This window comes from Sebastes umbrosus, chromosome 18, assembly GCF_015220745.1.
Source record: "Sebastes umbrosus isolate fSebUmb1 chromosome 18, fSebUmb1.pri, whole genome shotgun sequence".
Lineage (NCBI taxonomy): Eukaryota > Metazoa > Chordata > Actinopteri > Perciformes > Sebastidae > Sebastes > Sebastes umbrosus.
Genome location: NC_051286.1, coordinates 6,683,973 through 6,704,858, shown reverse-complemented (window position 1 = coordinate 6,704,858; position 20,886 = coordinate 6,683,973). Strand labels below are relative to the sequence as shown.

General features: G+C 38.3%; 2 protein-coding genes across 3 annotated transcripts; one reads left to right on the top strand and one right to left on the bottom strand.

The window, feature by feature from the left end:
* The first annotated feature begins 3,632 nt into the window (after nucleotides 1–3,632).
* On the top strand, nucleotides 3,633–12,282 carry srsf5b (serine and arginine rich splicing factor 5b). Of its 2 annotated transcripts, XM_037750962.1 has the most exons (8): nucleotides 3,633–3,839; nucleotides 6,008–6,162; nucleotides 7,258–7,328; nucleotides 7,460–7,573; nucleotides 8,674–8,746; nucleotides 10,075–10,148; nucleotides 10,255–10,362; nucleotides 10,712–12,282. In XM_037750962.1, exons 2-8 carry the CDS (start codon nucleotides 6,037–6,039, stop codon nucleotides 11,043–11,045), a joined length of 900 nt encoding a protein of 299 aa, XP_037606890.1. In that variant the 5' UTR covers nucleotides 3,633–3,839; nucleotides 6,008–6,036; the 3' UTR covers nucleotides 11,046–12,282. The 2 variants fall into 2 exon arrangements, with proteins under 2 accessions (XP_037606890.1, XP_037606889.1); XM_037750961.1 differs by lacking the exons at nucleotides 3,633–3,839; nucleotides 6,008–6,162 and adding an exon at nucleotides 6,699–6,773.
* A 913-nt stretch (nucleotides 12,283–13,195) lies between these two features.
* On the bottom strand, nucleotides 13,196–20,384 carry LOC119477096 (sodium/bile acid cotransporter-like). Its single transcript, XM_037750963.1, has 7 exons — nucleotides 20,097–20,384; nucleotides 18,339–18,555; nucleotides 18,169–18,255; nucleotides 16,974–17,086; nucleotides 14,835–15,036; nucleotides 13,832–14,010; nucleotides 13,196–13,737 (listed from the first exon to the last, which is right to left on the bottom strand). Exons 1-7 carry the CDS (start codon nucleotides 20,312–20,314, stop codon nucleotides 13,533–13,535), a joined length of 1,221 nt encoding a protein of 406 aa, XP_037606891.1. The 5' UTR covers nucleotides 20,315–20,384; the 3' UTR covers nucleotides 13,196–13,532.
* Between the last annotated feature and the right edge of the window lie 502 nt (nucleotides 20,385–20,886).

The window sequence follows — 20,886 nt, the reverse complement described above, 5'->3', positions numbered from 1 at the left end:
TAAGGCATAGGTCATATAGGCGGACACTTTAAAGTATGGAGGACCACAAGAGTCACGGAAATATTAATAAAGCATTTCATTGATTTATTATTAATTGTACAATAAAAATGGGAATTAATACATTTGTTTACAAATGTATTTATTAATCTACGAATAAATGGACTAAATTACAAAGTATTTCATTATTTGACATTTTAATGGGCAATAAAAAGAAGCATAAAATGAATTTACAAATTAAATCCATCAATAAATAGTTCAAATTAAAAAGAGATTTACAAAAACACCATAAAACAATCAATAAGCACATAATTTAAAAATACATTAATGAATTTATAAATAAATAATAGAACTCAAAATTCTACTTGAAAATGCAGTTAAAAAGGCAAAATAAACAACTGGATTCACAAACTGAATTAAGAATACAGGTTTTAATCAGTTATTTAAAAGGGCAACTTCTTTTCCCATTTGCATCAGCATTTCCCTGCTGCTTTTACTAAATGTATTAGCTAATCCATGGATGGATTCATATTTCATTTGTAAATTCTTTTTATAATTCTTATTTGTATTGCCCATTAAAATGTTAAATAATGAATTACTTTGTAATTTAGTCCATTTATTCATAGATTAATAAATACATTTGTAAACAAATTTGTTAATGCCTATTTTTATTGTACAATTTAATCAATTAAATGCTGTATCACTATTTCCATGACTCTTGTGGTCCTCCATACTTAAGCCAACAATATCAGGGACCAATTGTTTATTTATGATATAATAAATACAAGTATTTATGAAAATCTTAATTTTTGTCTTAAAACCATTGTGGGGACCCCAAATGTTGGCACCTAAAAGGGCTTTAATCCGGCCCTGATAAAGTACACATTTGCACACTAAAAGTTAGGTCAAATGTCAACATTTCCAGCACCTATCGAGCATTATTTCCTTTGGATTCGATCCTGGAAGATTTGAACCTTTACTCATAGAAATCCTGCTTCTGTTCACCATCATCTTGAATGAAAGCACTAGCCTACTTTCCTGGCACTGTGCACCCAGTAATCAATGTAATGTCTCTGGAGTTATTCCTAGTGTGCCTCAGGTATATGGTAGTACATTAGTCACATTACAGTACCTCATGATACTCTTACCAGCTATAAAACCTCAGCAGAGCGTGCTACTACATCTGCTCCATCAATTCAGCATCAATCATTTACCGGTCTAAAGGGAAGCTGTTCTCGGTCAAAGGTAGTCATAGTTTATTATTATTTTATAACTGCTTCCTGGATTATGCTGCTGCTGTGTTTGATTAGACTGCAGAATGAGCTGCCTCAGGAGCTTTAAAGCCATACTAGCTTTTAAATGACTTCTTAAAACCAATTTGGTATGCATGCAATTATGAAAGAAAATGGTTATTTCTAGCTGAACTTGTTTATTATTATTATTATTTGTCCTGCTGTTATACTGTGTTTCTGTCGCTGAGTCCTCTTCAGCTATAGCTACTGTACAGTATGTGATCCATGCTGTGTCTCTATGCAGTAATATTGTGTCTGAGTGACACCTGGTGGTCAGAGTGTGAAATGACACTAATAGAATCTAGCATTCGGCATTCGTGACGTCATGTTCGGAAACCCTACCGCCGCACTTCGGCCTTTTCCGTGTTCTGCAGTGTCACCTTCACTCAGGTACCTAGAAACTGCACAAAATGTGCTTTTTAGTTGCAGGAAATATATATTAGAGAGAAAGGACACGATGGAGGAAATGAAGACAGACTTTGGGAGTGTTTTTTTTTGTAATAAAATAAAATAAAATATAGACTTTATTAACAATTTGATTTATGTCCAAACAATAAGAAATACTATATTGGAAAACTATAACAGATTATTATTATTTATAAGAATAAATACATTTAAAAAAATAGTCTGACATGTAAGGGAAGGCCTCATTTTAATATTGGACAATAATTCCTGTGTCTTTGATTATTGTGGTGATAATAACACAATTGCTTTTTGTTATTGGAAGTTATTTGAAAAAAATCAGTGCTTGAAGTGGAAAAGATTAAGTGCCAGTACTCGCTCTCTCTTTTTTCAACATTGTTTTCATTGTGCTTTTAACAACTGTAACTTGAAAAACACAACTCTCCACATGAGAGATCATACAATTATATTATATTATTATTATTATTATAATTATACAATTGCAATAAACAATCTGTCATATAATAAAAATGTACAGTTCCCAGAAGAGTGTATTGCCCTACCAATAGAAAAAAGTTATATATATATATATATATATATATATAAAAGTAATAAATAAATAAAATGAATAATAAATAAATAAATGTCTATATCAGCAAACCAATTGGTGTATCTGTAGAGGGTCTAAGTGTTAGTGCCAGTACTCTCTTATTCACATGTTGGCGTGTTTATCGGCCGGTATCAGCAATCTATTGTGACTTATTCTTATTTATTCATTATTATTTTTAAGCATATTATACCGTGTCAGTCACAATCAGTTGTGATTTCATTGCTATATTATTATACTTGGGCTATTTATTATTATATTGTTATATTATATTATATTATATTACTATATTATATATTCTACAGTGAATAAAAGGGGGTCCTACCCCAAGAAAATGTGAAGGTTTTTGACATAAAACTATTTTACATCATTTTGGACCATTATTTTTACTGGTTAAATTATTATGTCATTATTTACACATATTGCCTACATCTGAACATTTAATTCTTCTGTAAATGAAGGGGAGTTAGATTTTTTAATTTCTTTGTATTTATGAAAGAAATGGAATTATATCTGTCAACAATTTCTTCCTCACAAAACAAAAAAGCAATTAAAACAATGAATGTATGCAATATCTTTAAAGTTTTTAAGTGAAATTATTGTCATACTCTAGCCTGGTCTTTTTTCATTATAATTTATTTATTTATTTTCTGTTATTGTGTTTTTTATTTTTTTTTATATTATGTTGTTATGATGTTTATGTTATTTAATTTCAGTTGTCCTTTTATGTTTGGCACAGCTCTTTGTTTATGTTTTCGCTATGCTTCTTCTGTATGTAAATGTTTTTAATATTTTCTGCTGTTACTATGGATACTGTAATTTTGTAATAATAATAAAAAAATAAAAAAACATTTATTCTGGTCCTGTAAATTTACATGTGAATTGTGGAAAGATGTCAATTTTATACTTGTTGATTTTTTGCACTGTACTATAGAAATATTATTTGGTTGCTATGATTACAGTGACTAAAGACAGTAATGCATTTTTTCTTATTAATTTAATTTTAATTCTCGTGAAGTTCCACATTCACAAGTGTAAATTTACCACAAAAAAAACGAATTTCTTTGTATTTATGAAAGAAATGAAATTATTTATTTATTTATTTTTTGTTTGTTATTGTTGTTTTTCTTTAATTTTATGTTGGTTTTGTTTCATTTCTGTTTTCCTTTTATGTTTGGCATAACTCTTTGTTTATGTTTTCTGCTATGCTTCTTTTGTATGTAAATGCTTTTAATGTTTTCTGCTGTTACTATGGATACTGTCATTTTGAAATAAAAGTAAATAAATAAATAAAGTTGAGAGTTAGAGGTCCCTTCAGGTCTCTGGCACTGCAGGAGTTAACCACCTCCACTAGATGGCGGTAAGCACCACGACTGCAGTCTACCGTTTTAACCTCAGAGAAGAAGAAGAAGGAGGAGGAGAAGAAGGAGGAGCTTCCCGCGCTTTGCCTCCTCCCTAAAACATTACAGCCTCCATTTTGTTTGATTTCTGCGGTCACCGTCGACATTCTGCAAGGAAACTCCACCAGCATTACCTTAAAGGTACGTTTACAACCTATTAAACAGCATTATAACATCACAACGCAGCTCTCGGTTTCATAACAACAAACTGTTATCTATCGTGTGTTAGTAACGGTCGCTTAAATTAGCGGGAAACGGCTCAACGATTAAATTCGGTCGCTAGGTAGACTGAGCTAAGCTAAGCTAGGCTAGGCTAGGCTAACGCAAGGCCTATAGAAGGAGGCTGGGACACGAGTCTTCACGCGCAGTGGAACTCAAGCTGTATCCATAGTAACAGCAGAACACATTAAACACATCTAACTACAAGAGAAGTATAGCCAAAACATAAACAAAGAGCTGTGCCAAACAATAAAAGGACAACAAATGAAACAAATCCACCGTAAAATAAAATAAAAACACAACTAACAAAATAAATAAATAAATAATTCCATTTCTTTCATTAATACAAAGAAATTCGAAAATTAAATTAATAAGAAAAAATGCATTACTGTCTTTAGTCACTGTAATTATAGCAACCAAATATAATATTTCTATAGTATATCTACATAACTTTTTTTTTTAATTAGTTTTTATTTCAAAATGACAGTATACATATTAACAGCAGAAAACATTAAAAATATTTAAATACAAGAGAAGTATAGCCAAAACATAAACAAAGAGCTGTGACAAACATAAAAGGACAACAGAAATTAAACAAAACCCCCATAAAATAAAATAAAAACACAACTAACAAAATAAATAAATAAATAATTCCATTTCTTTCATTAATACAAAGAAATTCGTTTTTTTGGGTAAATTTACACTTGTGAATGTGGAACTTCACGAGAATTAAAATTAAATTAATAAGGAAAAATGCATTACTGTCTTTAGTCACTGTAATCATAGCAACCACATAATATTTCTATAGTACAGTGCAAAAAATGTTAACAAGTATAAAATTATTGACATCTTTCCACAATTCACCTGTAAATTTACAGGACCAGAATAAATGTTTTTTATTTTTTATTATTATTTCAAAATTACAGTACACATAGTAACAGCAGAAAACATTAAAAACATTTACATACAAAAGAAGCATAGCTAAAAATAAACAAAGAGCTGTGCCAAACATAAATAGAAATTAAACAAAACCACCATAAAAAAAAAGACAACAGAAATTAAACAAAACCACCATAAAATAAAATAAAAACACAATAACTAACTAAATAAATAAATAATTCCATTTCTTTCATTAATACAAAGAAATTCGAGAATTAAAATTAAATTAATAAGAAAAAATGCATTACTGTCTTTAGTCACTGTAATCATAGCAACCAAATAATATTTCTATAGTATATCCACATAACTTTTTTTTTAATTAGTTTTTATTTCAAAATGACAGTATACATATTAACATCAGAAAACATTAAAAACATTTACATACAAAAGAAGCATGGCGAAAACATAAACAAAGACCTGTGACAAACAATAAAAGGACAACAGAAATTAAACAAAACCACCATAAAATAAAAATAAAAAAACACAATAAATACAAAATAACTAAATAAATAATAATAATAAAAAAAGACAACGTGAGTATGACAATAATTTCACTTAAAAACTGTAAAGATATTGCATACATTCATTGTTTTCATTGCTTTTTTGTATTGTGAGGAAGACATTGTTGAAAGATATATTCCATTTCTTTTATAAATATTTTTAATATACATATATATATATATTATAATATATATATTATAATAAATATATATATAAACAATTTCTGGGTAAATTTACACTTGTGAATGTGGAACTTCACGAGAATTAAAATTAAATTCATAAGAAAAAATGCATTACTGGCTTTGTCACCGTAACCATAGCAACCAAATATAATATTACACTATAGTACAGTGCAAAATCTGAGAAAAATGTTAACAAGTATAAAAAGTATTGACATCTATCCACAATTCACATGCATGCAAGATTTTTACTGCGCATGTGCAATACCCCCTCCGGAGATATGACGCGTGTGCTATCCTCCTCCAATAGGCCTTGTGCTAGGCCACACAGTTGTCTGACTAGCCAGCATGCTAACAAAAAAATGACCACAGGTGGAGTAACGTTAATTTGCTGCATTTGCGAACACGTTACTGTTGTTTATCATCTTCTGTTAGCTGTATATGTGAGAGTAATGTGCGCCTGTTTTGCAGATAACCTTCACTAACGTGCAGCAGCAACAATGAGTGGATGTCGTATCTTCATCGGCCGTCTGAGCCCGTCGGCCAGAGAGAAGGATGTGGAGAGGTTCTTCAAGGGATACGGCCGCATCCGAGATATCGACCTCAAGAGGGGGTTTGGCTTTGTGGTGAGTCACCTTACTGATATTGAAACAGCTTCAAACAACCAAAAATAGACCATGTAAATAATCCAAATGTGTTCCCAGTTTATTTCCTGTTGCATGTGAGTGATAGAAGATGCCAAGAAGTAGACATGGACCCAACAATAGGCCTTTTCATGGAAGATATTTTGACTTGTTACAGCAAGAAAAGCACAGGTGATGAATAATTAACTTAATGATGCCTTGTCTATGACAGAGCCATCGTTTCATTAGTAACACCTGTGATTTTCCTACTATGCCAAGTCAAAATGTCTGCTGTGAGAAAGGCCTATTCTGTTAAAACGGTGTATGTGACAATTAATAAATAAATAAATAGATATGTTATTTTTAATTTACCACCGTCATTTTGCTCCATATCTGGACACACCCACATGTTGATAATAATTCCATCCATAAGTACCACAAGGACAAAAAAGTATGACTATTTTGGTCATGGGTTTCATACACTTTATGTAATAAAACATCTAAAAGTAAAAAAATCCTATCCGTTGGAGGACCCCGGGACAAAATTTTATCAAATGGGGGTGTGTGGTCTAATTTGTCAGTTAAGAGACCTCAAGTGGGGCTTTGGCTTTGTGGTGAGTCACGTCACGTAACTTACATGGAAACAGCTTCAACGGTCAAATATATACCATGTAAATATTCCAAATGTGTCCCAGTTTATTTCCTGTTGCATGTGAGTGATATAAGGTGCCAGGAAGTATACACATGGACCCAAACTGTTGCAATACAATAGGTCTTTTTCATGGAAGACATTTTGACTTGTTACAGCAAGAAAAGCACAGGTGATGAATAATTAACTTAATGATGCCTTGACTAGAACAGAGCCATCGTTGGTGTCATTAGCAGCATCTGTGTATGTGATAATTAATAGGCTATTTCTCTTAACGGCAACATAATCTTTTATTTGTCTTTGTCCAGCTCCACTCATTTTAGCATAAATAGATAAGTTATATTTAAAATAGTTTGTGCTGTTCTCCTCACACATTTTAAGAATGATGCATAAAAGGTGGTAAAAGCACAAATGTTAAGAAGTGTGGTTGTTTGTTTTGTTTGTCGTAGGAGTTTGACGACCCCAGAGATGCTGAAGATGCTGTTTATGAGCTTGATGGCAAAGAGTTGTGCAATGAAAGGTAGGAGTTCATATGATGTGAATAAAAGATGTGGATAATCTGAATTTGTCTGCTTGCTCTCTGTCTGTTTCCATGGTTACTGTTTTTTATATTATATCTAATAAAAAAAAAAACATGTACTGTAATTTCAGGGTGACCATTGAGCACGCCCGCGTACGTCTGCGGGGCGGCCGTGGCAGAGGAGGCGGCAGTGCAGGAGGCCGTTTCTCTGATCGTTATGGCCGAGGCTCCCAGAATAGTCGGAGGTAAAGTTGTCACACCACCCACAGTTTTGGTAACAACCAGAACATGTGTTAATGAATACATACAAGTACGTTGTGTAAACAGCTCGGTTTAGTCAAGTTTAAACAGTTATTTGATGAAAGGGGCGATAATTTAATTATTGCAGCCCATGTTTATAATAGTTAATGTCCAAGTTTCTTTTTGGCTGGACCACAGACGGCCAGCCCTACTAACGCAAAAGTCTGTCACTGACTGACTGAGTGATGAAGTTACACAATTGGTTAACGTTTTCAGGGGGCATGTCAGCAATTCCACTCACTTGCGCAAGTGCTTCTCTAGCGGCGCATTTCCACCACATCCGGTGATGAAGGGTGTTTCAACACTTTCCATTCGTTCCCTATGGAATGCAGTAGAAGCAGTTGCCCAGTGCATGGTGGAAGTATTGCAGCGGGTTGGAGAGGGTCTGTATTTGCATAGATTTGAAAAATTTCAATTTTATGCAAATGAGCTCATCCGGCTCACGAATCTTAGACCAAGCTGTCAAACTAGGTGATCTAAAATGATACAAGATGCAGCAGTGGCATCGCTTATTTCTCGCTTAGAATGTTTTCAGAAGTAGGTTTTGGTGGATTGTTTAGACGGAATAACAGAAAGTTTATGAGCAGGCCACATGTAAGTTTCCTGATTGAAACGGCGAGCAGAAAACCAGGGACCAATCGGGTGCATTCCACGAGAGTCTCCAGTCTACGTCATCACTTGAGCGGCCAGTTGAGTGGAGCAAGGCGTCCCTTAGTGTCCTCGCCAGACCTGGTGGACATTGACCGCTGGATTTAACATTATAGATATGACCACTGGCTTTGTGTAACAATTTAGCCACAAATTCAGAGTCTTGTTTTTCTTTGTTTAATTAGGATGTAACAAATAACATTCAGACTGTAAATATTTTACTTAAAATGCAACACAAGCCCTGTGCTCACTGCATTTTAAAGATCCATGACATGAATTAGCCTCGCTATTGACAAATAGCTAATGAGAGCTCTCAGGCTCTGTGCTTGAGTGTCTCTCAGCCCCACAATGTTGTCGTTCAATTTATTCAGTCTTTTTTACATTTTCTTTGTTTCAGCCGAAACCCTCCTCCGATGCGCACTGAGAACCGCCTCATCGTGGAGAACTTGTCCTCTCGTGTTAGCTGGCAGGTTAGTACTTCCACATGTTTCTTTAAACACAACAAGTCTCTACAAGCTGCAATGTTATCACCTCCAACAGTCTGCCTCCAACAATACACACATACAATTGTAGATTTCCATGCTGCTAAAAAATATAGAATATCTGGAATCAGATCAGTACTTTACTCAACTTGCTAAAATGTTTAATTTTATTGTGATAAGGCCCAAATTGTTCTTTAAAAATGGCCGCTCTATTAAATCTGCATCTCATGCAGTTAAGTAATCAAAAGTCAAAACATTTAATTTGTTCCTTTTTTTCAAATTTTAACCAATTCTTCACCCCTTTATTTGCCAGCCTGACTGTTGTGTCATATGGAAGAGCTCGCTTATGGTGGAGTTAACCCCTTCTGGGTCCTTCTGTCTGGGTTGAGCCTGTGGTGTCAGCCAGTCTGTCCTACTCCTAGTTGACGCCTGCTGGTCATGTGAGCGCTCGCTCCACACTAGAGGCGCTGGCGGCCCCTTCGTTCGCTCGCAACGCCCCCTGTCGAAGGCAGGGGGGCGACTGATGTGTGGCTGAGAGAGAGGAAACAGAGAGTTGGCAGAGAGAAAGGAGAGGAAAGAGCGAGAGTCGATGGTGATGGCGTATTGATCGATGGTTCGATGGTTCGTTAATTTGAGGGGCTTCGGTCGATCGATATCCCCCCTCCCTTCCCCCTACTGGTGTTCCCGCACATCGCGAGCGAGAGAGAGAGTGTGAATTCCTCCCAGGTGCCCATGGATATAATCTGCTGTTATCCCGAGGTTATGGTGGGCTCGGAGAGCCTGCGGCCCACTCCAAAGGGTTTCGCTCTCAGGTAGTAGTTTCCTCTCTTCCACCCTGTTCACTCTCTTTGCTGAGGCAGGGTGCCGAGACGGGGCGGTCCCGGCATGGAGCCCTGTGCCCTTCTTGTCAGGGAAAATGGGGCTCTGGGTGCCAAAGGCTGCCCAAGTGGCGCCACTGCAGTTCAGTTCCTGCAGATGGTGGTCATGTCTCTGTAGTTGTAATGAGTCCAAGAATCTCAAAGCTTTTGTAATAATTATAGCACATGTAACAATTGGGTGATATCTAAATTGGCAAACATGATATCTTAATTAAGCATTTGTATTTTTCTGTATAAAACACACTTTGTTGAATGACTTGCTGATTTAATAACCTCCCGAGGTTCTTGGACTCATCCTCCTTATCTCTAGTAGCCTGTGTAGTCCTCTCAGACAATCTAACAATCTCTCTTTTTGGGTAAATCAGTCCTGTTTTTATGTCTCAGACTATGCTTGTGTCCGGAGCCTCTCCATAAGTTGACTGATGTTTACCTGTGTAGGACCTGAAAGATTTCATGAGACAAGCTGGAGAGGTGACTTTTGCAGACGCACATCGCCCCAAGCTCAACGAAGGGTAAGACCATTTACACGGCGCGAGTCATGTGTCTACCATATCAAGTTTACATTTGCAATTTGAGAATGACGAAAAGATTGTAATTAATATTGTGTTGTGTCTACAGGGTTGTTGAGTTTGCCTCTTGCAGCGATCTGAAAAACGCCATGGAAAAACTGTCTGGAAAGGAAATCAATGGCAGGAAAATCAAGCTCATTGAAGCAGCCCGGAAGAGGTGAGCTGCACACAGATGAAGGCTTCCACTTTCCACTCATGTTTCCTTTTTACTCCCAATAGAAACAAGCTAAGATGTGTATGAAGAACATAGTTTATCACACTAAATAGATTTAGTAGAGCTGGGCTGAACTGTGCTGTTGGAAAGCATCTGTAGTGTGTAAAACTGTATTGATTTTTGATTACTGTGCCACTAAGGCGCTTTTCAGATGAGCACTCAAGGCCCCGTGTTCACCAAAGTGTTTTTCCCCAGCTGAAAATGCCATTACTACGTGTTTAGACTATATGAATTAATTGTACAAATACTTCTTGATCCTAATGCTCTTCTCCCTCTCTTTTCTCTTTCCCAGGTCGAGAAGTCGTTCCCGGTCTGAGAGCTCCTCTCGTTCACGGTCCCGTTCTCGCGGTCGCTCCCCATCTCGCTCCCCCAGACGCTCCCGCAGCCCCGCCCACAAGGCCCACAACCGCTCCCGCTCCCTCAGCGGCTCCCCCGCCGGCGGTGCCTCCTCTCCATCCGCCAAATCGAAGGAGCCCGCTAAGCGGTCCTCCAAGACGAGCAAGTCTGCCACCCCGACTTCCCCTCCGCCGCCGAGAGAGCGAGAGAGAGAGAGAACCTCCGTTTCCCGTTCACGCTCTCGTTCACGCTCCCGCTCTCGCTCTCCTTCTACTGACAGCCAGCGCTAAACCGTCGCGTTTAAGTTTAATGAGAATCAACTGTAGTAAACGACCTGATTCAGCAGGATCTGGAGCTCCCATGACCCCCTTCTGAAAGCCGAGACGAGAGCTTTCCTCCAGTAAAGTTTGTTTTTTCCTCTCTGGATTGTCATAAATATCCTTTCACATTCAAAACACTGACTCATCAGACAGGAACAGCGATATTCAGTCAAATATTTTATCATTATAGGGCGTCTAAATTAAATAACCTAAACAGAAGACACTTGTTATACAGTGATGCTGTGTGTTTGTGTCTCCCTCATAACCCATATGTATGTTTACACCCAGTGACTCCTCACATCCCAAATTTATTCATCCAACTAGGCTGCAGGTCCTCTACTGCTGCACCATCGTCTCTTCTCACAAAAGACCCAAGTGAACCGGCGTCAAGTTTCACTGTTATCGGGTCTGTAAAGTTAGCAATCTCTACACTCTGAAGGGGGAATCTGTATTTTTTGGCACTACTAGGATGCTTTTGATAAGTCGTGTGACCACTTTCTCTACTTTTTTTTGCGATACTTTTTGCTTGTTTTTGCTCGTCGGTGGGAGAATTTTTAATCGATTTACACGTTTTTGTCCTCGTCGCTCATGTTTTCCAAGTCCCTTCGCCTCTTTTTTTCCTGTATTTTTTGACCGACTGTAGCTGCCACAGCTGCCGTGTGCGTGATATCTATACCTGAGGATGCTTGCATGTGCTTTTTGTTTGATTAAAAAAATTTGAATCATATTATTGGCATTGACCGTATCAAGAACACTGTACAATTTTGTTCACAGCTGTACAGTAAAGTAACCGTTAATGTCCTGGATCTTAAACTTTTTTGTTGGGAGATGTAATTCTCCTCTGAGGATAAGGTCAACACTTTAATTTGAACACTTTAAAATGATGTTGCTTAAATGATGCAGTTTATTCTAGCATTGCGTTTTTATTTTTCTATAATTTTTTTTGGTTTAGGGTTTTGTGTACAGCATTGCAGACTTTTGTTTTACATAAGTGTATAATGTAATTCCAAGAATGCTTGTTGGTACTGTGACTGATGTTACTGTGGTTTAAATGAACGTGTAGACAAGAGTTTGACAACAAAAAAAAAAAATGCAACATTTTTGTACGTAAGGGTTTTATTTTCAGTGAAAAAATATGATGGACGTTTGTATGGTGTTTGGAAGACGGTGGACTTCAACAATAAAACAATTTTAACTAAATCATGAATATTGTGTTAATCAGTGTTTTATAATGAAACATCTACAACGTTGTCAATTCAGGATATTTGTAAATACTTAAAAATTACTTGAATCGTGGAGGCTCTTTGGTCAGCAGAAATCCATCATACAGTCCCCTCAGTGGTCTCGCTCAACCTTTCTTCAGTGGTTGCTGACTGGTACGTCTCTGTAGGTCAGACAGACAAATAGATTACATATTACATTTTATGAACTTAAGCTTTAAGTTAACAACAGAACCAGATGTCAAACAAATGTCAGTAACTGGTAAAATACTAGACTAAACTAAATTGTGGTAGATGTCAAGATGCTGAGATTATTCCTCTTACTGCACTACATAAGCTTGGAGATTTTCTATATAACGGTCTTTTTTTTTAAGCAGGGTGCCACAAATATCTCAATATCTACTTGATGGATTGGTACCAAATGTTGGGACATTCATGGTTTCCAGACAATGTTAGGCCTCTCACGATAAATACCTTTGTTGGACGATATATTGTCCCAGAAATGATTGTGCTAAACGTTATTATTGTCATTTTAACATTTTTTTTTTATGCCACTGGTGATGCAAGTAAACCCTTTCAAGTGCAAATGCAACTTCTAATACTTTAGAGTATTTAAACTTATGAAAAAATAAAATCATACAACCAAAACAATAAATAAAAGTAACTCTGTTTGACAAACAAATATGTGCAATGTCCAAGTCTTACAATGGTAGGGAAAACCCTTCTGTTTATTCTGATCAGTCAAATCAATCTTAATTTATTATTCTATATATCTATTCTTTAATTTTTATATTATATTATATGTGGTGTGGCTGGTATTTTTGTTTACCTCCATTAATACAATGGTGTGAATACATCCTGCACCAGTGTGTATTACTCACTCAGGTGAATGACCTATTTGTAGTATTTTTTTATCAGGCAATTAATCATTTAGTCTAAAAAACGTCACTGTCAAGCTGACTGAAAATAAAGATGCCTATCACGCTTTCTCAAGGTGACAAATGCTTGTTTTGTCAGACCAACTCTTCAAAACTATATTCAATTTACAATCATTTAAAACAGAAAATCAACAAATCTTCACATTTGAGACGCTGAAACCAGAATATAGTTTGTATTTTTGCTTCATAAGTAACTTTGATTAATTAATTATTAATTGAAATGGTTGAATGACTTTTTCAGTCCAAAATAAAAAGGCCTGTCGTCTCCACATTAACCCTTTAAACACCTGGTGTCAGTCTCACCTTCTTTCTCTGAGAGTGAACCTTTGGTGACACTTGAACAGCACGATGAGCAGCGCCGCCTCCATCACCTGGAAGAACAAGTAGACGATGGAGAACAGGAACATAGGGCTGATGACCTCCGAAGGAAACGCCAGTTTCAGAATGGTAGAGCACAGCTGGGTGTTCTGACAGCCTGTTTCCATAGAAACGGTCCTCCGCTCCCTTATTCATAAGTCACGGATAAATAAAGGAAGGCTCTTTATTCTCTGACATGACTAATACTACCCGTCAAACTAGATTATAACAAATAACTCACGATTGGTTGAGTCTGAAGAGCCAGGAGATGATGTATCCGAAGGTGCAGCCTATGAAGGGCATGAGAGCAGCGATGGCCATGAGGGGAGGAGACAGCACTGTCAGGATGGAGGCTCCGATTGCAATGCTGGAAATGGTGCCGATCACCACCACGGCAATCATCATGAAAGCGAGGCCTACCTGCAGGACAGGAAGCAACAAATCAATCATGAAAACTGTAGCCTGTTAATTTTATTTTATTTGACATACCTGTGAGGAAGCAACAACTCCCTCACTAACTGTTTGGTAAAGCCAAGTGGGGTTGATCACAGTTGTCTTTGTTTTTCCTTATGTGGGTAGTTAAGGGGTTAATTGACTGACAGGGACTGAGTGGCTCCAAGTGTAATCAGGTGTGCTCTGATTTCCCAGGTTTCACAGCGATAATGATCCCCAACACAGCAATCGTCATGACAATGAGGCCTACCTGCAGGACAGCAAGCAACAAATCAGTCATGAAAACTATAGCCTGTTAAAAAATCTACTATTAAAGGGACTACTGTAACTTTCAGAAATGCTTGTTAACAGCGACACCTGTGGCCGTGAAGTCAACGAAAGTCAGCGTCGGGCTCGCGCTTGCTCTAAATAGACATGAACGAGCATCGCTCAAAACAGTGAGGCGACACACGTCAGCTAAAACCACAATATCACTCTATATTTCACCTGCTTCAGCCCCGCTGATAACGTTTCTCGCTGCGGAGCCCCGTCACTTCACAAGACACGGAAAACCTCTGTTGGTCTGGAGGAGCTGCAGCATTTATTTATGCACAAAAGTCCACTGAACATTCACTAGATATTCTGAGAGCTAAGCGAACTCTTCTGCAGCGTGGATTGAGCGCGCGTTCACGTCTAGAGATGGAGCGAGACAGCGAGAATGCGCGCGATGTGAGTGAAGGCAAGCAGGCAGTGGAGGAGCTTAAAAAGTTTCAAACAGTCCCTTTAATCTGACCTCCTGACCCCGCACTAACCTTTGTGATGGTCTTTGAGTACTGCGGCCTGTAGTAGTTGATGAGGATGCCGACACTGCAGGGTATGAGGATCGAGACCAGCGATATGATGATGTTAACGTAGGGCACGGAGTTCTGCAGGTTGAAGCCGTGACAGTAGATGTAGAGCAGCAGAGGCATCATGACCAGAGCCAGCAACGTGGAGCAGGTCGTCATCAAAATGCTGAGGGGAAACACACAGGGAGATAACTACTTAATCCCAACAGATCAGTGAGTGTCTCTCGGACCAGGCTCAGGTGAAGCTGCAGCTGCTCAGTGCAGAACTCGCCGTCTTGGACCTCTCTGTCAGGTAGATCCTCACACCTTCATCACCTTCATCACCTTCATCACACTTTCATCACCTTCATCACCTTCATCACACCTTCATCTCACCTTCATCACCTTCATCACCTTCATCACACTTTCATCACCTTCATCACCTTCATCACCTTCATCACCTTCATCACACCTTCATCACCTTCATCACCTTCATCACCTTCATCACCTTCATCACCTTCATCACCCCTTCATCAAACCTTCATCACACCTTCATCACCCCATCATCACACCTTCATCTCACCTTCATCACACTTTCATCACCTTCATCACACCTTCATCACACCTTCATCTCACCTTCATCACCTTCATCACCTTCATCACACTTTCATCACCTTCATCACCTTCATCACCTTCATCACCTTCATCACACCTTCATCACCTTCATCACCTTCATCACCTTCATCACCTTCATCACCTTCATCACCCCTTCATCAAACCTTCATCACACCTTCATCACCCCATCATCACACCTTCATCAACTTCATCACCTTCATCACCTTCATCACCCCTTCATCAAACCTTCATCACACCTTCATCACACCTTCATCACCTTCATCACCTTCATCACACCTTCATCACCTTCATCACCTTCATCACCTTCATCACCTTCATCACCTTCATCACACCTTCATCACACTCATCACCTTCATCAACTTCATCACCTTCATCACCTTCATCACCCCTTCATCAAACCTTCATCACACCTTCATCACACCTTCATCACCTTCATCACACCTTCATCACCTTCATCACACCTTCATCACCTTCATCACCTTCATCACACCTTCATCACACCTTCATCAACTTCATCACCTTCATCACCTTCATCACCTTCATCACCCCTTCATCACACCTTCATCAACTTCATCACCTTCATCACCTTCATCACCCCTTCATCAAACCTTCATCACACCTTCATCACACCTTCATCACCTTGGTATTTGGATATTCATTGTAATTATTTCTGGTGATCCGCTAACCTTGAACTTTTCCCTTGTACAGAAGAAATGTGAAAATGACGATAATGCTGCTTAGAGAGCTCCATAAGCATTTAGAGGTCGAACTTTTACATTTTTTGTCACATTTTTTTCGCAGAAAATGTATGTATGTTAAATGTGAGAGGTGTAATGCACATTGTAGCCTCCAGGGGGAACATGTGGGGCTTCAGGCTTATTAACTGAGTTGCATGAGATAGTGATAATGCATGAAAAAAAAATCTTTCTGAGAAATACTGTATGTTTTGATTCTGATGTGTTTGTGAGCGTTTGTTGTTGAGACAAAAACAACATTCACACGTTAATAAATCACAGGATAAATCACAGGATGTTCTTTGATAGGCATTTTTCACAGAAGACATTTGGACTCATCACAGTAGGAAAAGCACAGGTGTAAACAATTAACTTGATGATAACTGACTTCCATTTAGCTGCTATGATTTCAGGATCCAAGTATCGTGCATGCTGGTTCACTGTCACTCTCACTGGGACACTTGAATACAACAGAGCCATCGTTAGTGTCATTAGTAACACCTGTGCTTTTCCTATTACGACAAGTCAAAATGTCTGCTGTGAGAAAGGCCTATTGGCTCAGCATCATCTATTGCGGCTACATGAAACCAAGCATGGACAGAGGTTGTGAACTTTACCTTAAAGGGCCAGTTCATCCAAGATCCCAAAACAACATGTTTTTACACAGTTTAAGTTGTATATTTCTTATTGGGACTATTTATTCGGTAGTACAACTTCTACAATTGGAGAAGATGACCAAACAGGTTGTGTGTACCTGAGGTTCATGTCGCCCTTCAGAGCCAGGGCAAAGATGTTGGAGAGGGTTCCTCCAGGACAGCAGCCACAGACCAGAATCACCACAGCCATTATGTCAGTCAGCTGGAACGCCTACATCATGAAACCATAATGAATTCATACAATTTCTGTTTGATTGTGTTGCCAATGTCTATTACTGATAACAATGTCTAATAGTGATACCAATGTTAATCGATGTAGATTCTGGATATATATATATATATAAGGGATAATGCCAACGGTTCTGGCCTCCCTGTCTTCCATTAATTCCTGTTATTACACGGCTTTGTTGAATACTTGATTCTGATTGGTCAATCACGGCATTCTACGGTCTGTTATCTCTTTATAGGTGACCGTTGCTATGTATAGCAGACCGTTGCTATGTATAACAGACCGTTGCTATGTATAACCGACCGTTGCTATGGGCGCAGTTCTGGTGTCAGACTCTAACGGACTGTTTTTGTGACAAATTATTGATTTCTTAAGTAAGTAGCCGTGTAATAAACGGGATAATGTACAGCTAGCGGGTCATTGTTGTGAAATAATCACTTCAGGGCGATGAGAGACTGCTTCGCGTCAGGGTTTATTTCACAACAATAACCAGCTTGCTGTACATTATCCGGCTTATACCATGGTCACTTGCTTTTTGCAGCCAAAATCTAAAGTTTTTCCCAAGCCGTTCATTCTGTTCCCCTGGAACCCCGAGGGTTTGCTAATACCTGGAAAAATCATTACCATCCCATAAGGGTCCTATAGGATGGAAACGTTGTTCACTGCTCCAGTAAATAGGTCGGACCTTAGCTACGACTTGGCAACAGGAGATATTTCTAGTCCGGCTCAGCTCATAGAACCCTTTAGCTCTGCTACGAGCCAGAAAGCTATCGTTATGCAATCAAGATTCAACGTCAATAACATTGCGTACGGTAGAAAAACAGTAAATATAATTTGACAGTATGTCTAGCTAGCTATCCAGTCATGTCGTTGTCCCCGGCCATGTGTCGGCTGCAGACTTTGTGACACAAATGCCTTATGGAAATGTGTAGAGTAGGCTACAAATGAAGCGTTAATATTGTTTAAATCAGTATAACTGAGTGCATTCTGTTAGACTGCAGACTCACATGCTTCCTGTACCTGTAAAATAAAGTGTTTATAATGTTTAAAACAGGAATACCAACCTTAGCTAAGGAAAAGGCTGTAAGAGGCATGATACCATACTGGGACAGCGCTGCTATCGCCACCCCTTTAGGTTTCACTATGTGGTGCTGGAAAGAAGGAAAAAGATGTTTTGGTACAGAAATGTGGTCGTTTATATCCTTTATGAACACGGATAATGGATATGTATCACCTTCATCTTGGACACCTCCACGGTGCATCCCATTGAAACCATGGTGATGAACATGATGATTATCATTAGTATGTTTACGGCTTTGTCCGCCACCGGCGAAAACATGTAAACGGAGCTGGTGTTAGCAGCCGTCATGTTGAACACGACGCTTTGATTTTGCCATAAATCTGGATCAGAGAACAGATCAGCCATGTTGGAGCAGCACGAGAGTTGTAATCTTAGAACACAAAAAAAGATGGACACAAAGTTAGACGGAGAATAGAAAGACATTTCTTCTCCAGTTTTTTTTTTTTATTTAGGTGAAATTTCTTACTAATATTCTTGAACTGACACGCATGAAGTGGGACTTTAGATAAGAAGCAAAGCAACACGCATTTCATTTCTCTACAGAAATGTAGAGTGCAACAGAAATTAGTCTTAAAACCCGGAAATAAGTTCGCATTTTAGCACTTCCGGTGCCATCGTCTGGAAGTCAATGGGTATTTTGAGTGGGTTTTTAGCAGAGTTGCCATGTCTGCTTGTTATAAGCGACTTTGGGCTTGTTTTCCTGAAAAGTCACTTACAAATATTGGTAGTTGCATTGAGTTGAGTTTTTTTGGGGCTTGTTTCTAAAGTGAAGTTGCTTATTTGGGCTTGCTCCCGTCTCTCTCCTCTATACTGGTCTAGTTTGTCCTTTTGCAGGATCCATACACAACCCCGATCCATGACATGAAACCATCAACTTTAAGTTTATATCAAGAAAAATGTAAAGTTACAATCTAAAAATGGATGCAATACCATGCAAAAATGAAATGAAATGCATGCAATCCAAAATAAATTCATACACATATGAAGTGATCAGGTGGCCGCCTCTCTCTCTCTCTCTCTCATATTGTGGTATAGGTAGTAAGTTTGCTTCTTTTGGGCTTGTTTCTATAGACCTGCTTGCTTGTTTCTTTCACGAGATCAGGGCAACACTGGTTTTAAGTTAGATGCCTGAAATAAGGTCTGTGGTTAACACAAGTTTAAGAGATTTTAAGTTTTTTTTTCTACAAAATACACCCCACACGTGAACTTTGAGGCTTTTATGTGTCTTAAAAAAGGCGGTTTCTAACAAGTGGCTAAATGAGACGTCATCACGCCGATTCGCCCGCCTTTACAGCCTTGTTGTGTATACTCACGCTCATTATTATAGTATATATATATATATATGTATAGTACATTATTAGAAATACATTTGATTCTCTATGACTATAATAAATCACCTGTAGCAGAAAACATATGTGTTTGTTTATACAGTTGATTGTTGCAGTTCACACACCAGCTTCCCAACATGCAAAGAAAAGTTAGCAGCCCTTAATTTTATCTTTTATTAACAGTATATTCACAAATGGTTTATAACACACTGTAATGTAGCTGCACACTTTATATTTACACTTTCCAACCAAAAACATGTTTCTGCAGAGAGTCACTTAAATCTGGCTAATCTGTTAACGACACACAGCGTTTGCTTTCTTCAAACCTCACTCTCCTTTGTGCTTCGATGCCAAGTTAACCTCCATCTCCAGAGTTTCCAACCACATCCTCCCTGCTGACATGCTCTCATGCTTCATAAATGTGCTTCATAAATGTGTCACATACTAATTTACTGGCTGTTCTGAAGGTGAGAATTGCACACCTATTCTTGGAGGTCAGTTTGTAGAAAATAGAAAAAAATCCCCCCCAAGTGGATACGTATCCCTGCATGAAGTTCAAATATTGAATATATTGTGTTGCTACCTGTTGGGCCAGAGGTTCCTCTGCTCTTCTCTCCTCTTCTCTCCTCTTCTCTCTGAAACTAAATCTACTCCTTCACCCTCTTTTCTGTCAGTCACAAATGACACATTTTCGCCAGCGGGCTCCATAGCGCCCCCTATCGCGTTGAAATCTAAAGTTGATCTGATATTCATGAAATTTGGTATGCATATCCCACTCATCATTTGAAACATATTCCTCATTGGGTTTCATTAGCTCCGCCCACCCAGAAGTCGGCCATATTGGATTTCATGTCATTTTTAGCGTTTTATAGGCCGCGTACTTTAACGAACTCCTACAGATTTAATCAGATCGAGTTGAATTTTGGTCAGGACCATCTTAAGACCTTGAGGATGAAAAGTTATTAAAATGGTGAGTTTTCACTTAACGACCTGACCGTGGCATGGCGGCCATTTTGAGCCATTCGCCATGAAATGGAAAAATTGATATCCGCGCTCCGGTTTCACCTACAAGTACAACATTTGGTAGACAGATGTAAGATGTGGAGAGAAACAAAAAAGCCTCTTGGAGGTATGCCCAAAACTCAACAGGAAGTCAGCCATATTGAATTTTATGTGCGATTTTGCCCATTTTTCGCCCATTTCTGGGGGTTTTTGTAGGCCGTATACTTTAACGAACTCCTCCTACAGATTTGATCAGATTGAGTTGAAATTTGGTCAGGACCATCTTAAGACCTTGAGGATGAAAAGTTATCAAAATGGTGAGTGTTCACTTAACGACCTGACCGTGGCGTGGCGGCCATTTTGAGCCATTC

Coding starts and splice junctions, on each gene's coding strand:
- srsf5b (XM_037750962.1), top strand. CDS start 6,037: ATGAGTGGATGTCGTATCTTCATCGGCCGTCTGAGCCCGTCGGCCAGA. Junction 8,747..10,074: donor CCTCTCGTGTTAGCTGGCAG/GTTAGTACTTCC, acceptor TTACCTGTGTAG/GACCTGAAAGATTTCATGAG. Junction 10,149..10,254: donor CGCCCCAAGCTCAACGAAGG/GTAAGACCATTT, acceptor TTGTGTCTACAG/GGTTGTTGAGTTTGCCTCTT.
- LOC119477096 (XM_037750963.1), bottom strand. CDS start 20,314: ATGAGGAATATGTTTCAAATGATGAGTGGGATATGCATACCAAATTTC. Junction 18,256..18,338: donor TGGAGGTGTCCAAGATGAAG/GTGATACATATC, acceptor CCTTCTTTCCAG/CACCACATAGTGAAACCTAA. Junction 17,087..18,168: donor CAGCCTTTTCCTTAGCTAAG/GTTGGTATTCCT, acceptor TTCATGATGTAG/GCGTTCCAGCTGACTGACAT.